The 19,408-nt window shown below is 30.5% G+C and overlaps 2 protein-coding genes across 2 annotated transcripts; both read left to right on the top strand.

The window, feature by feature from the left end:
• Positions 1 to 3,348: 3,348 nt before the first annotated feature.
• Positions 3,349 to 5,222, top strand: LOC118029207 (uncharacterized). The gene is made up of 2 exons (XM_035033027.2): positions 3,349 to 3,663; positions 4,223 to 5,222. The coding sequence occupies exons 1-2, from the start codon at positions 3,501 to 3,503 to the stop codon at positions 5,062 to 5,064; spliced, it is 1,005 nt and encodes a 334-aa protein (XP_034888918.1). The 5' UTR covers positions 3,349 to 3,500; the 3' UTR covers positions 5,065 to 5,222.
• Positions 5,223 to 12,585: 7,363 nt separating this feature from the next.
• LOC118029206 (uncharacterized) lies at positions 12,586 to 13,901 on the top strand. Its single transcript, XM_035033026.2, has one exon. It carries the CDS (start codon positions 12,785 to 12,787, stop codon positions 13,778 to 13,780), a length of 996 nt encoding a protein of 331 aa, XP_034888917.1. The 5' UTR covers positions 12,586 to 12,784; the 3' UTR covers positions 13,781 to 13,901.
• Positions 13,902 to 19,408: the final 5,507 nt, after the last annotated feature.

Here is a 19,408-nt window from a genome sequence, read left to right as displayed (position 1 = left end):
ACCTTCAACTTCCTCCAAAAAGAACAAGAAAAAAGAAGGGATCACGTTTGTATCTTTTCAGAGTAATAAATATTTTAATCCTAATTAATCTCTATCTTATAAAACTCGTACACAATCAAATTTCAGACCAACCAGAACAAGAAATTAATGAAGTGAAAATGGCTACAAGTAGCCAATGTAATAAATTCTAGTATCACTGTAAAGTAGTTATTGAAAAAACCAAACCTAAATACCAGGTTGTGTTTGAACAAGTCAAATTAATCGGTGTAGTTTCATCAACTAATCTGTTATTATGTTTGAAAAGAGTAGGAAATATTTAGAGGAATTGAAAGGATACATAGACCTGATAAATTGGCACATCAACCACCAATTCCGACTAGATACAGATTTTATACCCACCAAATCTTGATGTATAGTTTACTTGATTAGTGCATATGATATTGCTATTAATTTCTTAAGTACATTTAGATGGGCTAGCAAGCTCTCACCAAGTGTTTGATTTCGTGGGGTATAATATCCCAATCATCCTTGGAGCTAATTAATCATCCTTGGAGCTATATAATGATGAGTGCACAGAATCTTTCAGCGTTTGTATTTGACTTGCCATCGCCATGGGGAGTCCGGGAATTGCAGACGACGGTTTGCCCATACTTTTCTTTATGCTGTACTTACACGGCATTTGATAGTTAACCCTCAAGGCTACCCTCTTGAAAAACTCAGTTAAAGATATCCTCCTATTCAACATCCAGCAAAAATATTTCAGCTAACCTCTCATCATGTCCCTGTCTATTTCCTAACCACCACGTTTTTTTTATAGCATTTTCCATGCTTTCCGAGACATATATACACATGCTGTCACCTGTTTGAGCCTTGTAGATTTGCATATTCCTTTATGCTTGCATATCTTATATCGAAATCAAGACCTTGTGGATGACGGAATGATACAGAATTGCTAAGTAGAAATGGTGTTGTGGTAGATGATTGTTTACTGGGGTCATCAGAAACGCATATCCTTGGAGCTGGCCTTGCCGAATTACTTAAAAGCTTTTCTCAAAAAAATTTACGGGGTGAAATTCTTTTGGTAAACTCATCTGGTTGAAACTAAACACCATTTAGGTTGCTAAAAATTAGAGAAATCTTCATAAAAAGATGTTAAAATGGAAAAACTTTGCAAGCCTCAGTAACCTGGTAAATTGTAGCTTATCTTAAAGATTAATCTACCATATTTGTGAAGGCTGGGCGTAGGCAACCGGTTTACATTTACAAGAGAGAGCTTTCTCTTTATGTATTTCAAAGTTTGGTGGACCTCGATCTTGATGTTTTATACTCCAATTTTCTCTTATTAAAGATGGTTTAATTTATTGTGCATCTGTCCTATTGCTAATCCACCTTTGAACTTAATTAATTAATCATCTAATTGAGATGACTTATTTATTCAGAAAACGATTGTTTAGAGGGACTATCAGTGAATTTCTTTTTATCAACTACCATTCAATCGATCTGTTTTGATCCATTTGGATGTGTCTGCTAATTTTCTCTAAATTAATATTTGGGCGTGCTAAAAATTGAAGGATAGTACTCTTGTAAACATATGCTATGCTGCGTACTTGGAATTGTAATTTGGTCTTTGGATTCCTTAAACATCACGAAGTCTAGCTACAATCTAGACAAAAGTAGATGTAAAATGCTTAAATGTTGTTTCGCACCTCTCATGATCATGAACACAATAATATAATTAACCCTTCCTTGTATTAAAATGATGATTTCATCTCTTCTCAAACCAATTCCTCTAATCACTATTTTATTTTTTGTTTCGGTTTTAACACAAGGATTTCCCCTTTCCCCTAATGAACTGCGCTACAAGATACATATGGATGCTTTAAACTGTCATGGAAAAGATTTGCTACTCCCTGGATTGAAATGTTCTCGTGGCTTTAACTCCAACATCAAATAAATACAAAGCATTTTCTCATATATAGGCGACTGTTTAATCTCAGTCAAGCAGTTTGTCCTATTTATGATACTGATATAAATACTGTGACTCACTTTTTTCTTCATTGCTATGCATCTTGGTGTCTTTGACAGTGTTACATAAAATGGCCGATCGAGCATTAGTTAGTGCATAAGTCTATTGCAATGGAGCGATCTAGTAAAATGCAGATTCCAGCGACAAGCATTTACTTTGTTGTCTTTTGGGATTTTATGGAACATCTGGAATGCAAGAAACAAACTGATTTTTTAGGATATTATACCACTTTAGAATACAATGTTTGAGCTTATTCTTCATCGTTTTTGTGTCTCTGGTTGAAGGAGATGAGTGTACTCCATGTTATACAATCCAAACTCCAAAGCCTTGCTCTAGATCAACCAACTCATACAAATTGGTGGTCTTCCAGGATCTTTTTCCAAACAGCCCCAGCTGATGCCGTTTTCAGGAAACCAACAGTAGACGGTACCATAGATAATGATCTGCAACTCCCAAAAAATAGCTTCAATAACTTCAACAGAACCAGTTTTTGACTTTTGAGTACATAGCAGTAGTCAATTTAAGAAGAAGCAACAAACATTATAGAGATTTATGATCATGGAAATCTAAGTTGAAACCAACTACATCAAAACTCCACAGCAAATTAATGTTTTAATCCCAGCCCTTTCATTATCAAAAACATCGTCACAATATCACATCCAAGCCACAAACTCATAGATTCTCGAAACTCTTTGTTTCGCAAGTTGGTCTGCCAAGTAATTTGCTTTCCTTCTAGCATGTGTGAAATTTACAGCATAAGAAAATTTAGAAGTTGTTGGTAATACCACGTTCTATATATTACCAGGTCTGCAATATATGGGCCTCTATTTTATTAATAATTATGAGGATGCAATTTAATTTAAAGGTCACCCATCGCCTCCTGTTTGGCCAACCAATTAGACCGTACGTAGTCACGCATTGCCATACCAGGCCAATTTTCGGTTGCATATAGAAATGATCATTTTAATTAAGATCACATCAAACTCTTGTGTTTCCGCTTATTAACTTCTTAATGACAGGTATTAGGAAAGAAGTCTTTGCAAATAGGGAGAGCTGTCTCTTTTGTACACACTATTATCAAGGTACCCAATAACTAATCAATGGGGTTTGTTTGATTTAACGTAGTACCATGGCTTAAAATGGTAAATATGAAAAAAAGAGTAATGAAAAAACAAAGAGAGGTAAAAAAAGGGACAAAAAAAAAAGGTGAGAAGAAGAAGTTCATGGGGGTAATAGCATATACTAACAAGAAAGAGTCATTGGTTCTACAGGTATATTAGGGCTTAAAGTGTCGTGTAAAACCAACAAAAGTGACTTGCCATCTATAACCCTAAACCAACCCTCCCGCTTTCTTATTCTGTTGGTGCTCCTTTCCTATGCATCTATATATCTTCTTGTGGACTTCTTTCTGGTGTATTTGATGATAAGAAATTCAAAGCTAGATAGATAGGGGTAAAAAAACAGTTAGCCATCCATGGAGGAATCTTTGGCTGGAAATTCGAGTGATGATGCGAAGAGTACTGCTTGCCCTAGAGGTCACTGGAGACCAGCTGAGGACGACAAACTCAGGCAACTTGTTGAGCAATATGGTGCACAAAACTGGAATTCTATTGCAGAGAAGCTGCAAGGAAGATCAGGTAAATTATATGAAATTTTAAAATTATTTTTTGATAAACCGGGTGAATATCATTAAGATAAACACGTTAGAATCAATCTGAAATCTATGCTTAATTTAAAGATAACATATAAGGAAAAATATTGCAAGGATCATTAAACTCAAACAGTAGGCATATCTTAGTTTTATTTTATTTTGTTACATGAAACGGACTTCCAATTTCTAAAAAATTAAGATCGAGATGGATTCTTTGCTTAAGTAACTAACAGATATCAATGATACGTCTCTCTAAACGTGTGTAGGACTTCTGGATCATGCTAGATGTAATTTTACCATTTTCATTTCTTTTCTTTTTCTTTGATAGAGGTAATTTTACCAGCTTATGATTGAATTAATAATGTCTCGTACATATGCGGCCAGCTTGAGAAACTCCCGAAATTCCTATCTCGTGACATGGGAGATAAAATTCTACCAAGCATAACGATGGCTCCCTCTCTCTCTCTACACACACATGCACACACTTAATTACTTGGTTCCTGAATTTCTCACTCTCTTTGTTTTTTTTTTTTTTTTTTTTTCAGGGAAGAGTTGCAGATTGAGGTGGTTTAATCAACTTGATCCTAGAATCAACAGGAGACCTTTCAGTGAACAGGAAGAAGAGAGACTACTAGCAGCTCATCGGATTCATGGAAACAAATGGGCACTAATAGCCAGACTATTTCCAGGTCGAACAGATAATGCTGTGAAAAATCACTGGCATGTCATAATGGCAAGAAAGCAAAGGGAACAGTCCAAGCTATGTGGAAAGAGAAGTTATCAAGATAATCTAAGTGAATCCAATGCCACTAATAGCTCACATGCAGGGAAATCAAGAGCTCAAGATGTGTTCAATTCAAGAATTGGATTTGATGAATCTAGAGTCTTGGAATTTCGAAACCCGGGTAAAGATAGGATATTGTCAATATCTCCTTCTGGTTCTTCACCTTCTTGGAATTTCACCCCATCAACTATAGCAGCTTCAAACAATTCTTCTTCGGTGGACTTATCGAGAAGGGAAGGAACAGATAATTACTTCAATTCAAGTTTATTTTGCTCCACCGAGAGCTCCAAATTAATCTCCGATCAACCTATTTATAGATACTATATGAATTCTTCGGTGTGTGGCAGCTACCGGAGTTCAAGTATATTCGGGATTCCAAACTATAGAAGGGTTGTTCCAAGTCCTTTTGGATCATACCTTAAACTTGGAGATGATTATGAAAACCACGGAATGATCAAGAAAGAGCTGGCAAGTTGCCATAACTCATCGACATTAAAGAATTTAAGAGCGACGAGTAATCATCAAGAGAAAGGAGATCATGAATCTATCAAACACAAGGATGTTCCTTTCATTGATTTTCTTGGAGTGGGTATATCTTCTTGATCACCCAAAAAGACTCTAATTACATTTTGTCATATCTATGATAGTTTAGTGCTTACACTTTCGTATGATCTTGTGAAAAATGTTGAGGGCATGAAAATTAAGTAGCAACGTCAGTATTGTAGCTTTCATGTGAATTATACTCGGCAACAATTCCTACCTTAGCTCCTATATTGTTTGATACATAATAGATCATATATACTGCAAGATTCAAGCGTAATACTGTATGATGTAGACAACCATGTGAATTGTAAGACATTCTTGATCTTCTCGAGGTCAGAGATATCAAGATCACAAATATATAGTGTATATATATGTATTTTTAAAAAAAAAACATTTATGTATCCTTAAACATTAATTTTTTTATATATAATGTTTAACTGTCACAAAGCAGAAGTGGAAAAGGAAAATCTCTCTCATAAAGAACTCCCACCCATAATCTGAATTTAATGTTTTTGAACTTGAGCTCCATTGTTTTATCTAAAATAACTAGTTTTCGAAAAATATTTTAATTTAACAATGATGATGGCGTCGTGCCAAGATATTAGACGAAAGGACTGCGTGGTCTATTGAGACACCATAGAGTAGAAAAATAGATCTTGCATCAAGTTTCCAAACTTGTAACACAATGATCTGCAATTTATCGCTAATTCCATGTTTTGAAGATTAACGAAAATATCCGTCAATGAGATTTGAGATTTCTTACATAAACTAAGTTACAACAGGAATTCTGATAGATCGATGATATCCAACTAAAGACTTGCAATGACTTCACTTTTTTAGATTCTTATCAACCTCAACAAGGACATGCATGCCATGTCCCATGATGATCATAATTTGAGGATTCTAGCAAAGATATTGACAATGCTAGGTTTGTATGGTAATTTCCTTTTCTTCGTGTGTTCTATATTTTAGGTAGATGCCAACACGAATTAAGCTGAGAAATAGAATATTTTAACCTTGCCTTATAGTTGTTTTTTATAATGATTTTTATTATAAATAAATTAAATAATTTATTTTTTATTTTTAAAAATTTATTTTTGACTTTAGCATATCAAAATAATTTAAAAATACTAAAAAAATAATTTTTAAACAAACTATATTTTAACCATAATGCCGAACAACTTCTCGACATATACTAGCGGATTTTCAAGCAGTGTGTGCACACTTTCTCAATCTTTAATATTATTGGAAAGAAACTCGCCTTTAATTTGCCCCCGTTATTTTATAGCTATAATATTAAATGGAAATTATATAAATTAATTTTTTTATATAATTATTATTTTTTAATTTTATTATTTAATATTCAGTTTATTAAAAATTATAATTCATGATTTATTTTATTTATTTATTATTATATTATTTCCATCTTTGAAATAGTAATTAATAGATTAATGCTAATTGACTTGAGTTTGTTTTATTATTTTTTTTAATTTTATTATTTAACATTAAATTAATTAAAAATTAAACTTTATAATTTTTTTTATTTATTTTCTACATAATATATCTTGGACTCTATAAATGCTACTTCGTTCCAACTGTCTGAACCCGAACCATTCAACACCAGGGTCAAACTCAAGGTCAAAAGGCAAACGTAAAGCACTCAGGGTGATAATGCCGACGAAGATGATGACGTCAACGCGGATACACTGTTTGATTGAAGATGACGAGATAACGGTAATGCCAAGATGCTATGACGCTCCCTCAGTTGCCATTGTCGAGAAAACTTGATGTCCAGTGATGGTTTTATTTTGGGTTATGCTCTCTCCGCTGATCTCCTCGACAAACCCGACTTTCGCCTCCTAACGAACGTGAGCTACCACTCTCCCTACTACTTTAATTAGCTGCAGGATTTACTTTTATTATTTATTTATCAGTTTGGTTTTGCAGGCCATCAAAAATGGCTACCACTGCTAATTAAGACGGTGTTTGCGGTGGCAGCTCCCCCTCATACCCAGGGACGGAAAATATTACATTTACCCATTTATTATCATATATCTATCAGCTTCCTGTTTGAATATCCTGTGAACCTAATCCTAGAAATAATAGTTTGAATATTCTAGTTCTATATTTCCTTTCCATTTTGAGACGTAATGGGTTCATGTGAGCTCCATTCTGGGTGTCTGCTGCATTGAAAATGAAGCAATTAATAGCTTCTTTTTTCTTATATTTTTTTAACTCCTTTTAATTTCAAGCATCAAAATGGGTTTGTCTGTCAAAAAGGTTGGATAGGAAATGAAACAGCGGATGTAAACCCATCAATCTAGTTGTTGGGTTGGCTAATAAGGGGTTAAAGTCGATCCAAAATAGGGACAAGTGAGGAAGGATACGAGGGTTCCTTACAATGCTTCCTTGCCTCCGCTCCCTATCCTCCTTATCAAACAAAGGAAACATCCTCTTCCCTTCATCGTGACAAACACAACCAGAGACTTTTCAACTACTTATTTACTCCAGTTTACAATCCTACCATGTAAATTAATATATACGATTAAATAAAAAATAATTATTATTTATTGAAATACTTTAAAATTGGTCAAGCTTTGTTTTTCTCATTACTTGTTCTTAAAACTTTATTTCTCTTTATTTGGTGAAAAGTACTTTAATAAGTCTCTTAAAATTCAAATAATGCCATCTTATTTGTTCGATGAATAAAAAAAATAGTACTTAATTATCTCTCTATAAGGAATAAACTTAATAGCTCTAAATAAGAAGGAAAATTAGAGATGAAATAGACCTTAAAAAAGCCAGAAGAGTTAAAGCTGGAAAAATAGGTGAAGAAGAGTGATGAATTTCTGCAAAAATTATGTCCAAAATAGTGCAAAAAAACTAATAGTAAACACTCTTCTTAAACCTCTTTTTATAAAGTATTTTAGGAACTAAAAGGCTAATGAAACTCCCTCAATAATAGCTTTGATTATCCACCATAAAAACATAATTAAACATGAAGATTTTTTTATTTAAGTTAGGTAACTTTTGAGTTGAAAAATATGTTAACATATTGTTTAAAGAGTTTTGCAAAAACTGATTAGATTCTAATATTTATAGGATGGACAAACCAATAAGTTGGAAGAAATAATTATTCATGTATCAAACCCAAGCTCAATTTTTATTTAGGGAAAAATAATATTTTATAACTCAAAAAATTATTTTACAATAAACCTAGGCTCGATCGGGCACTTGAGCATAGACCAATACAAGCTGCTTGTGTGTACGAGTTTAAGCTCAAAGCCCATTTTGCTTAGATTCTCTCCCTCATAAACTTGGGTGTCCTTTGGGTCTAATATTAAGTCTTCACCTTCTTTTTCCAACGTGGAATATAGTTTTATAGGGTTTTAAATTTTATTAAAACATGCAAATTAAGAGTGTTAAAAAAAAATGGTCCATTTGTAATATTTCTATTATGTCAAATAATATTGATATTACAAATAATAATAGGTTAAAACACCTAAGAAATATATATCATGGATCAGGTGGCAGGTTGAGATTTTTTAAACCCACTTAACTCGACCCAACCTTTATACTCTGTAACAACAAACTTAATTTGTTTTATAGTTCTATTTGTTTTTTTTGTTTTTTTGTTTTTTTTTGCAATAAAGTCTTCCATTTTAGTCAATTGATTTAGTTGATATATTAAGCCTAAATTATTTATTATACTAAAAGCTAAAAGAGCTTAAGGATTCACTGTGCACATACTCACATTTCATTATAGATTTTCACAGTGAAATTACTACTTTTCCCTTCGAGGACAAACTCATTTAACTTGGTCCTGGGGGTAGGAAGTTCTTTTCAATGAACTTATTTGTCATTACAAAACTGAATAGTGTTAGTCAATATTTTTACATTTTTGTTGCATAGTGTAGTTATTGAATTAACTTTAAAAGCAAAAAAAATAATAATAATATAGGTCAAGGCCTTTTTGGACTTTTCAATTTTTTTTACACAATGCAATTACTTTAATGCCTTTTGGAATAAAACACTTTTGGCTTTAGATTCAAGGGCACTTTATCATTTGAGTTTTTTTTTTTTGTAATTATTATGTGGGGTCAGGGGTAATTGAATCTTTGTATATATATAATTAAAATAAAACTTCAGGTAGCGTGTGTGGCACTGTGAAAACTCCAAACACATGTTCTGGGGCAGCGTTCAATGCACCTAGCTTTTCCCGTCACAATAGTCAGACACGTGCCTACAGATGAGCGGCGCTTGAGCATCAGCGACATGTTTTTTCTTCCCCTCTCTTTTCTCTTTCTCCTCCTCGACAAACTCGTTGGGCATTGCAAAAAAAAAAATTGGTTATTTTTCTATTGAATTAAATTAGATCATCATTCTTTTGATTTCAATGCATTTAATCTGAATCCTTTGTTGATTGTAATTTTCAATTTCATCTCTTGACTTTTGGTTTTTATATCAAGTTTGGTCTTTATTTTTTTTTATTATTTGTATTTTTTTCTCTTATCATTTTCTTGATTGAATTTATTTTTCAATTTCATCTCTCATGATTTGATTTTATTTTATTTTTTTATTAGATTTGCTTATTATTCTTTTTAAATATATATTTTTCTCTTTTTGGTCTTTTTTATTGAATTTGTTATTTCAATTTTACCCATAATTATTTTGGTTGGTTTGGAATTTGGCATTATTATTTTTTTGGTTGTCATTTATGATATAATCTAACCTAATGATTCATATCATGAGTTTTGAAAATTAAATTGGGTTGGATTCATTCTTTTTAGGTCCCTTTTTTATAATTAGTTTTTTTTTTTTTCATCCTTCAACATTGAATTTATTTGAAATTAGTATTTGTTATTTTTTTTAACTTTATTCGAGATAATAGCCTTTAACAATAAATAGTTACATTGTTGATTATGAAATGATATAGTTAGGGGATCTAGGCATAAGAATGCCTTAATGTTTTTTTTCATATTAAGCTGATTGAGAATTTAGCTTTGTAGTTCTTTAAAACACTGTGGATTGCGACAGTGTTCTCCCATATGATTTTTGCCTTGTTGCAGTTTCCCCCCACATGATTTTTCCTTTGTTGCAGTGTTTCCTCACATGTTTTTTTATCGATTGGTTTTTCAAAATTATCTATATCGAATTTATTTTTTTTTCATACTGAGCTAATTGACAATTTAGTTTTGTAGTTTTTTTCTTTAAAACATCGTTGATTGCTACAGTGTTTCCCCGCATGGTTTTTTTTTCCTTTTTTATGATTTTTTCCCTACAGTGTTTTCCTAAATGATTTTAATACTGAGCTGGTTGATAATTTAGCTTTAACTTCCCCCACATGTTTTTTCCCTTTTTTTTTTTGCTTTTTGTTCCAAAATTGTCTTCTTCTTCTTTTCATTTTTTTTGTGTTTTTTTTTTTTTCAGAATTGTTTTTTATTTTATTTTTTTACTATTGAGCTAGTTGAGAATTTAGCTTTTTAGTTTTTTTTTTTCCTTTAAAACACTGTAGATTGCTATAGTGTTTCCCCACATGGCTTTTTTCCTTTTTTTATGATTTTTTTTTTTAAATTATCTTTGTCGATTTTTTTTTTTCATATTGAGCTGGTTGAGATTTTAGCTTCGTAGTTTTTTTCTTAAAAACATTATGAATTGCAACAGTGTTCCCCCAAATGCTTTTTTTTGTTATGATTTTTTTCAAAATTGTCTCTATCAATTTTATTATTTTTAATATTAAACTAGTTGAGAATTATAACTTTAGAATTCCTCATGAAACACTATAAATTACTACAATGTTTCCCTACTTAGTTTTTTTTCCCTTTCATTTATTTTCTAATTTTTTCCAAAATTATCTTTATTGATTTTAATTTTTTCAATATTAAGCTGGTTGAGAATTTAGCTTTGTAGTTTTTTCCTTGAAAATATTGTGGATTGCAACAGTTTTTCTCCATATGATTTTTTTCACAAACTCACAACAACATACAAGCATGCCACAAGCCTGCAACATTGTGCAGGAATGGCATCTAGTTAATCTTTAACCACTGTTAGAACTACAACCTAGAATGTGTTTGGTATTGCGGTAGTTGTTGTGGTTGTGATTTGAAAAAAGCTATTTTATAAAAAGTACTTTTAGTCGAGGTTGGTTTAAAAAAATAGGTGTTTGGTTAAAACTGTGGTTGAAATTGAGGTTGAAGAAAAAACAGTTTAATGTGTTTGGTTAAAAGAATGATTTTCAAATTGAGGTTATAAAATAATTAATATATATATATATATATATATATATTAATATTGATGGTTTTTAATTTAAATATTGTAGATTTAACTACTGTTGTTATATCATGAAATAAATAATATTGATATCAAATATTTTTTATTATTCCATGAAACTATGTGTAATTTCATAACGTACAAAATCTATCAAATAAGGACTATATTTTCCAAGATTTTTTAAGTGCGCAACATCAAGTAAAATATCATCAAGAACAAAATTGAGGTTGTGATCAAATTCTGTAAATGCTACGTCACAAGTGATTTCCTTCTAATTTTTTTAATAAAACACAATTAAGAATAAAAATAAAACTTGAATTTTTTTTAACTGGGTCAAATCTGGTAAGAATAAAATTGGGATTGCGATCAAATTATGCAAATGCTACATCATCAAACGATCTCCTTCTAATTTTTTGAATAAAACAAAATTAAAAAAAATTATTTTTTTAACCGGATTGGAGCCAGTTCAATACATTTATCTTCGAACTCGGCCGGCTGGAACAGTGAAGTTCAACTCCACTGTTCACTTAATTAAGTGAACAGTGGAGAGTTTGTTTTCCAGTGTACAAGAACACAACAAGAAAAAACATGAAAAAATTGCTTCAGCTTAACCTATGGTGAAACTTTAATTTTTATGGGTCCCATGAGCCAAACCACAACCACAACTTATAACCAAACATTGAATTATTGAGTTTGAAAAAAAAAAAATAATAACTGCCGCATAGCCAAACACACTCCAAATATAAAATGAAAGAAGCCAATCCAAAAGTTCAAAGCTAGATTGACACTAAGGGATCCTTAACATTTTGTAACTTAATATTCTTACCTTTAATCTTCGAGGTAATAAATATGATTTGATTTTATATCAAGAACTCCCATCCCGAAATTCAGAGGAAGCTCAGTACCCTTCATTTTCTAGATACAAATCCAGGGGTAAAGTGAATTTTGTATTTTGCACGGCAAACAGATTTCAATTTAATGCTTGGTTATTGACAGATACCTTTTAATAGTTTAAGATTTGGAAAATTCCTAGCAAGAGATAAACCGTGTTGACTTGGCTCGATTTCGACGAGGCTACCTTCGAAATGTATTGAATATTAGCCTCGACGTGAACGACCCGATTCTTTGCCGTCCTTCAGAAGCCAAAAGACTCTTTCATTATTGCCGTTTATTTCCTTTTTTCTCCTTTCAAAAGCTTTCAAATCAACTAAGAACACAGATCCTGACTTATGAAGCCATCAAGAAATCGATGTGGCCTTTCTTCGTGGAAAATGGGCAGTGTGTATATATATATATATATGTATTAGTTTGCGTAACTACGCAAGCCAAGGGGACTTTTTTGTAGTTGGTAATTCATTAGAATCCCAAGGGCAGTTTCATACGGAGAAGTCCACCCTTAATTCTTTGCTATATTTCTCTACCAAATACAAACCTCGTCCACTTCTCCTTCACCGATCTCCATTTTTCTCCTTACCAGTCCTTAACCCTTTCATTGAATTGGAAAGTAGCCATGGATAGAGAACAAGAAGAGATGCAGTTTCTTGGGGTCTTTGGCATATACAGAGAAGCTTATAGGATCATCTTCTCGTGGAGAAAGATCTTCAGTCAGATTACTTTTGCCTTGATTCTTCCCCTATCTTTCATCTTCTTAGCTCACATCGAGGTATCCAATGTCCTCTTTACAAAGATACTCTACAACGAAGAAGAGCTAGATGAGACACAAGTTGGCACCCGGAAATACGAGAAATTATCTGACATGATTTCTTCTGAATGGGCCTTTTTTATCCTCTTCAAAGCAGCATACTTCACCTTCGTACTTATATTCTCTCTTCTATCAACTGCAGCTGTTGTTTACACCATAGCTTCCATTTACACCGCACGAGAAGTGACATTCAAGAAGGTGATGAGCGTTGTCCCCAAGGTTTGGAAGAGGCTCATGGTCACGTTTCTGTCCATCTTTCTTGCTGTTTTTGCATACAACTTTGCTTCTATATTAGTCCTTATTACATGTGTGTTTTTAGTTGGCCCTAGCAAAGTTGTTCCACTTCTCTTATTTTTATTTATGCTATACTTCATGGGGCTTGTGTACATGAGCATAATTTGGCAATTAGCAAGTGTTGTGTCCGTGTTGGAAGAGGCTTCTGGGTTTAAAGCCATGATGAAGAGCAGGGAATTGATTAAGGGGAAGATGTGGGTGGCGATAATTATATTTTTTTTGCTAAATCTTTCTTCTGTGGGATTACACGTCCTGTTTGAGAACAAGGTTGTGCACGGATGGTCACTGGGCACCTTGAACAGGGCATCGTTTGGGATTCTCTCTTTGCTGGCGCTTCTCGTGTTGTATTTGTTCGGACTTGTTATCCAGACAGTGATCTACTTTGTCTGCAAATCTTATCACCATGAAAACATCGACAAGTCGGCCTTGTCAGATCACCTCGAAGTTTATCTGGGAGAGTATGTTCCTTTGAAGTCCAAGGATGTCCAGCTCGAGCAATTTGATGTTTGAGTTCATAATTAATACATGGCAACAATAAAGAAGAACTGCTGTAATGTTCGATCCATCATAGATCATGCGTGTACTTCTTTTTTCTAAAGTGATAAATCAATTTTATAGTTGACTTTTCTTCCTCCTGTTGCTCTCTTTTAAGTTTGTTGGAATGGCAGCTGATGCTGATGAGTCCTGACCAATACAAGTGGTTTGACCGGGAGCTATGCATTGTCAATTCCTGGGGCTGGGAGACTGGGGGCGGCAAAAATAATCAATTACAAGCTGCTTTTTTCATGAATCGAAAGGGCAAATAGGAAGACCACGAATAAACTTTTATCGCTAATCCGGAGAAATAACTTGGGGAATGTTTATTTACACAGTCGCACCATGTTTTTTATTTTATTTTTAAAAAAATTAATGTTTTTAGTATTGTTATATTATTTTGATATGTTAATATAAAAATAAATTTTTTAAAAAGTAAAAATAAAATATTATTTTAATTTATTTATAAACAAAAAAAATATTTTAAAAAATAATCGTTAGGTGAGATGAGGTTAATTTTTTATTTTAAATGCAAATATTTTAAAGTATAAATCATACTTCATTGAAAACTAAAAATATATGTTTTTAACTCAATCTTAAACATTTATTAGACGGCAAGGGCTGCACATCTGAAAGAGATCTTCTCCCAGTCAGGCTAACCACGTTGTCTAGGACCACTACTTGAAAAGTGATAATTATTTGTTCTTGAACCTTTAAAAGTGATGAATCATTTATTCAAGACTTACTTGTTTTTTACTTCTAAATTTAATTTAGTGGTTAAATCATATAATTCTCGACCCAAATCATTTCCTAGCTTACGATTCTAACTAAATCATATAAAAATTGTTTTGACATGACTTAATTGGCTTGATGGGTTCAAATACAACTCAGACGATTAATAAAAACATATGGTTTGGCTTTTAAAAAAAGCAGAATAATATTTTTTTTAAAATATGAAGACGATAACATATTGGATCGAACTATGTTTTTTGACTTAACTTGTCAAATTCATTATTCAGGAATTAGAATCTATAGGGTTTAATACTTTTTTTAAAAAAAATATATCATAGCAAAAATAGACGCTTACAAATAAAACACTAACCAATTACCATGATGTTTATTTGAGATTGTAATAACACAATAAAGAGTAAATGAAAACAAATCATGAAAACCAATTAAAAAACAATCACATATTGAAAAATAAAATAAAAATTCAATAAAAATCTAACATTGAATAATGAAATTTAAACAAAAAAACAAAAAAAAAACCCAGGAACATGAGCTTAGGTGGCTTATAATCTAGCCACCATTGTGGTGATTGAGAAGTTAGGGGATGATTTTTTTGGATTGAAAATCCATTTTTCAATTTATTTTGACCGAAAAAGATTTAATGAATGGCATAAAACCCCCTGAATCACTTATCAAACTCAAAACATTTCAAAATCACCTAAAACATAAACTAAATTAAAAATTCCAAATGAAACCCAATCTTTTTTTTTTCCGCAAGCATGCTTATAAAAAAAAAATTCAACATTATCAAACTCCTCTCATTAACACTAACAATGTCTAGTTTTATCATTGAAAAGTAGTCAAATCAACAAGTTTATCTAACTTCATCATTTTCAAGCAACTTTCTCTCATTCTAGAACTACAATATTAAGAAAATAATTATTTTTTTTAAAATAAGATCTAAAAAAAAATGGACCCAAATTGAAATTTCAAAAAACTTAGGGACTATCAAGAAAGAAAAATGAAAACATGAGGGAGAAAACAAACTTTTTTCCTAAATCTTAAATTGATCATAGGATTAATTTCTCTTTGTTTTACTCTTGATCCTTTTTTTTAGAATTTTGCCTATCTTCAATAAAATTTGATAAATTGATCATGAAAATTGAGCATAAAAGGTTGAAATAAAAATAAAAAAAAGTTAGAGAATGAAAATGTAAAAAACAATGACCACTATTCACTGCTACAGTAAATTCCCTTAGCATTTAAGTATATTTTGTGATTTTATGTTTTAATTAGGTCAATTCTTTTTTTTTTCTTAAGATATGATTATAAATATATCTTAAATTAAATATTATAACATAATATAATGAGATTTCTTTATATATGTATATGAAAAAATTTATAAAAAAAACAATATTCAATAACTTGAGACAATGATATGTTTTATTTAAAAAAAAATATTTATTAAAAATTAAATACATATTTATTGAGAAAAATCTAAAAACTTTATTTCATAAATCTATAAATTAGTCCTTGTAGTTTTAAAAATAAATTAAACAGCTCTTCTCCTTTTAAAAACTAATTAATTAGTCTCTGATTAGTGGTGACCATTCTTAATTTGTTTTGTTTAAATAACTTTTTTTTTTCTTTTCAATCTTCTTATATTATCAACTCTTTTTTTATTTTTCTATCTTTACAAATAAAAACAAAATAAATTATAAAACAAAACATGAAGTGGATGAAAATAATTATATAGTTTTTAAAATCATGAGGATTAATATTTTTTTTATATAAACTACAAGGACTAACTTATAATTAACTCTTAAAAATAGACTTATTTTGGATGAAAATGTGTTTTTTTTTAGTGGATAAGTTATAAAACATTATGTTCAATAAATTGAAATCACTATTGAAATGGCATGTATTATTAAAAATGATAAATAAGACTAATTCATATTTATATATAAAAAAATAAACACCAATTTATTGAGAAAATTATATAAAAAAATTATTTTGATTAACAAGATAATATTTTTGGAGAAGCTGTAGAAGATTTTATTTAATGAATTAAAATAATTAATGGAATGACGTCTCTTATTAAAAAAAATATATAATTCATATTTATTTGAAATAAAATATTTATTTTTTTTAGAAAATGCTAAAAATAGTTTAGAAAAACACTTATTTTAGTTGAAAAGGTAGTTTCAAAATAATATTTAAAAACTTTTGTAGTTGGAAAAGATTAAAAAAAAATATTCCTTTCATTTGGAGATAAAAAAAAAAAAACAAAAACTTCTATACTAACTTTAGAGCTTCTGAAAGATCCATAATATAAGTATTGCATAGACATTATTAATATTTCCTTTATACTTTTTTTTTCTACATAATTGATATTTGCATTGACTTCGAAGTTAATCGCAAAACGAACAGCAATGAGGGCCGCTTCAAATTAGCTATAAAAGTCAACATGTGTTCTCATATATTGATGTTCCACGAAAGCACAACCTTCACCACGTCTTTCCCATTCCTCTGTCCCTCCATTTCTTAATTCTCGCTGTCATAATTTAATTTTAGATTCCGATACTATTTTATAAAAAATACATATTTTTATTCAAAAATCCAAAATTAAAATAAAAAAATAAAATAAAAAATATTCTCAGAACATGATGAAACCTTTAAGCTACAATAGACCAAAATAATAAAAGAAAAACCACATTAAGATATTTTGATAAGATGAAAAAACTAAATTAAGAAAAAATTAATTAAATTTAAAGACCGAAATAAATTTCTAATATGTTTTGAAGAATCAATCATTGATCTTTTATGTATCCTGATAATTGGCGCCTGATTGTGAAGTTTCTCGGAAGGGCAGGTAACATCAATTAGGTGGCATAAAATCCTCGGCACCTCCATTTGATCGACCAAGTAGGGCTGGTAGAGCTGACTTTGTCAATAGGAGGAGATCGAAATTGAAAGTGGGCTTGGGCTCTAAAATTTCTAGTATTGAAAGCCCATATCTACTGTTTAAAAGCAGAGGCCCTGAATACAGTTTTTGGATCCCCGTCATATTGGACAGCTTGGACGAGAGCTCGAGGACGACAAAATGCTACGGCAGACTGGCCCAGGTTGGGAAAGACTGCTTTCTCTTTCTTTTTCCAGCTCGACGCAGGTCGTTAAAAGTTTGGACGACAACGGTTGTCATTGAAAATTGTTGTAGCCCTCCTCTCTTGCCAAACATAAGTAAAGGTGAGTAAAAAAACTAAATAAAAAATTAATTAAACTAAAAAAATTAGAAACAAGTAATAAATAAAAACAAATCAAGAAAAAAATATATTAAATAAATTAAAATTTAAAAATAAAAACCGATTAGTTTGGTTTGGTTTCGGTTTTATAAGTCTAAAAAAAAAATTGAATCGAATCCAAACCAGAAAAAAAAACCGAGCTAACTTTAAATTAAGTGCATGTAATAATAATAATAATATAATAATAATAATAATAATAATATTTGTATTTGAGTTACTATATTTTTTGTATTTAACTGTATTAACTTTAAATAATTTATTTACCAAGTATTTGTTTTTTGAAGCTCATTGGTTAAAAGTTAATGTTTTCGACGGTTGATATTCTTTTATATGATAAAAGAATAAAAAAGATATTGTTAAATTATGGTGGATCTTTTTACTGAACCTTGCTATGGATCCGATTTATACTTAAAATTAAGTAAAATTTCTAATTTACCAAAATAAAGATAGAGATGTGATAATTCTTAATAGAAATACTTGACTAAAAAAAGTAAAAGTTCATATCTATAAATTAATAACCTTAATTTATATATATATATATATATATATATATATATATATATATATATATATATATATAGTTCAGTTTTGATTTAAATTTAAAAAGTTTAAATTATATCTTGATTAATTAATAAATTTTTATAATTTCAAGAATATTAATTTTTTAAAATTAACTATAACTTAAACAACGAAAACAAATACATAGAAACTCAAATGAGTGACTTTTGAAAACGAAAAAGTACTAAAGTATATATTTATATAGTAATAAAGTTTGAAAAAACATATCTAATTCATCGTTCAGGAAAATCTAATATGATATAAATAAATACTTGAATCTATTATGATCCCAACCTAACATAATCAAGTACTTAAGATTTATTTGGAAATATAGTTATGATTATTTTTCAAAATGTTTTTTGTATTAAAATATATCAAAATAATATTTATTTTATTTTATAAAAATTAATTTTGACATCATTATATTAAAACGATTTAAAATATATAAAAAATTAATTTTTTAAAATATAAGTGGAACTGGATTTTCAAACGTTACACATCCCCGCCATTAATCATCTCTGCTGCAAAGATTCTATGCAAAAATTTAAAAAAGAAAAGAAAAGAGAGAGGCTTTTGGAAATGAGATTTTGACCCTTATCTCATCAGTCGGCGATCAGGTGTAAGCCAACAAATATATAGAACATAAATGTGGGCTCAATATAAAAATAGAATAAGGATGAAAGTAGAGTTAAACTAAGAAATGAGGCCATAAATAAAATAAGTAAATATTTTAAGGGGCCTAATTTAAAAGGAATAAATACAAGGACTCAAATTCTGCAAATTAGACAATATCCATTGATAGACTTGTGTGAAGTTTTTATATTTTTATTTTTTGGGGGGGGTTACAGAAGCAATAAAAGAAAAACTACCCAGAACAGTTGGGAGAGAAAGCAGAGCCGTAAAGGTAACCTAATAGCATCCAGGCTGGGGAGACGTTAATTAAACACAGAAAAACCAGGCTCTGAAACCATGCAAACCACTGAGCTGCCATAAGTGCGTATTTTTCAACCTCCGA

Source organism: Populus alba, chromosome 5 (assembly GCF_005239225.2).
Source record: "Populus alba chromosome 5, ASM523922v2, whole genome shotgun sequence".
NCBI classification, from domain to species: domain Eukaryota; kingdom Viridiplantae; phylum Streptophyta; class Magnoliopsida; order Malpighiales; family Salicaceae; genus Populus; species Populus alba.
This window is presented reverse-complemented; position numbering and strand designations above follow the sequence as displayed.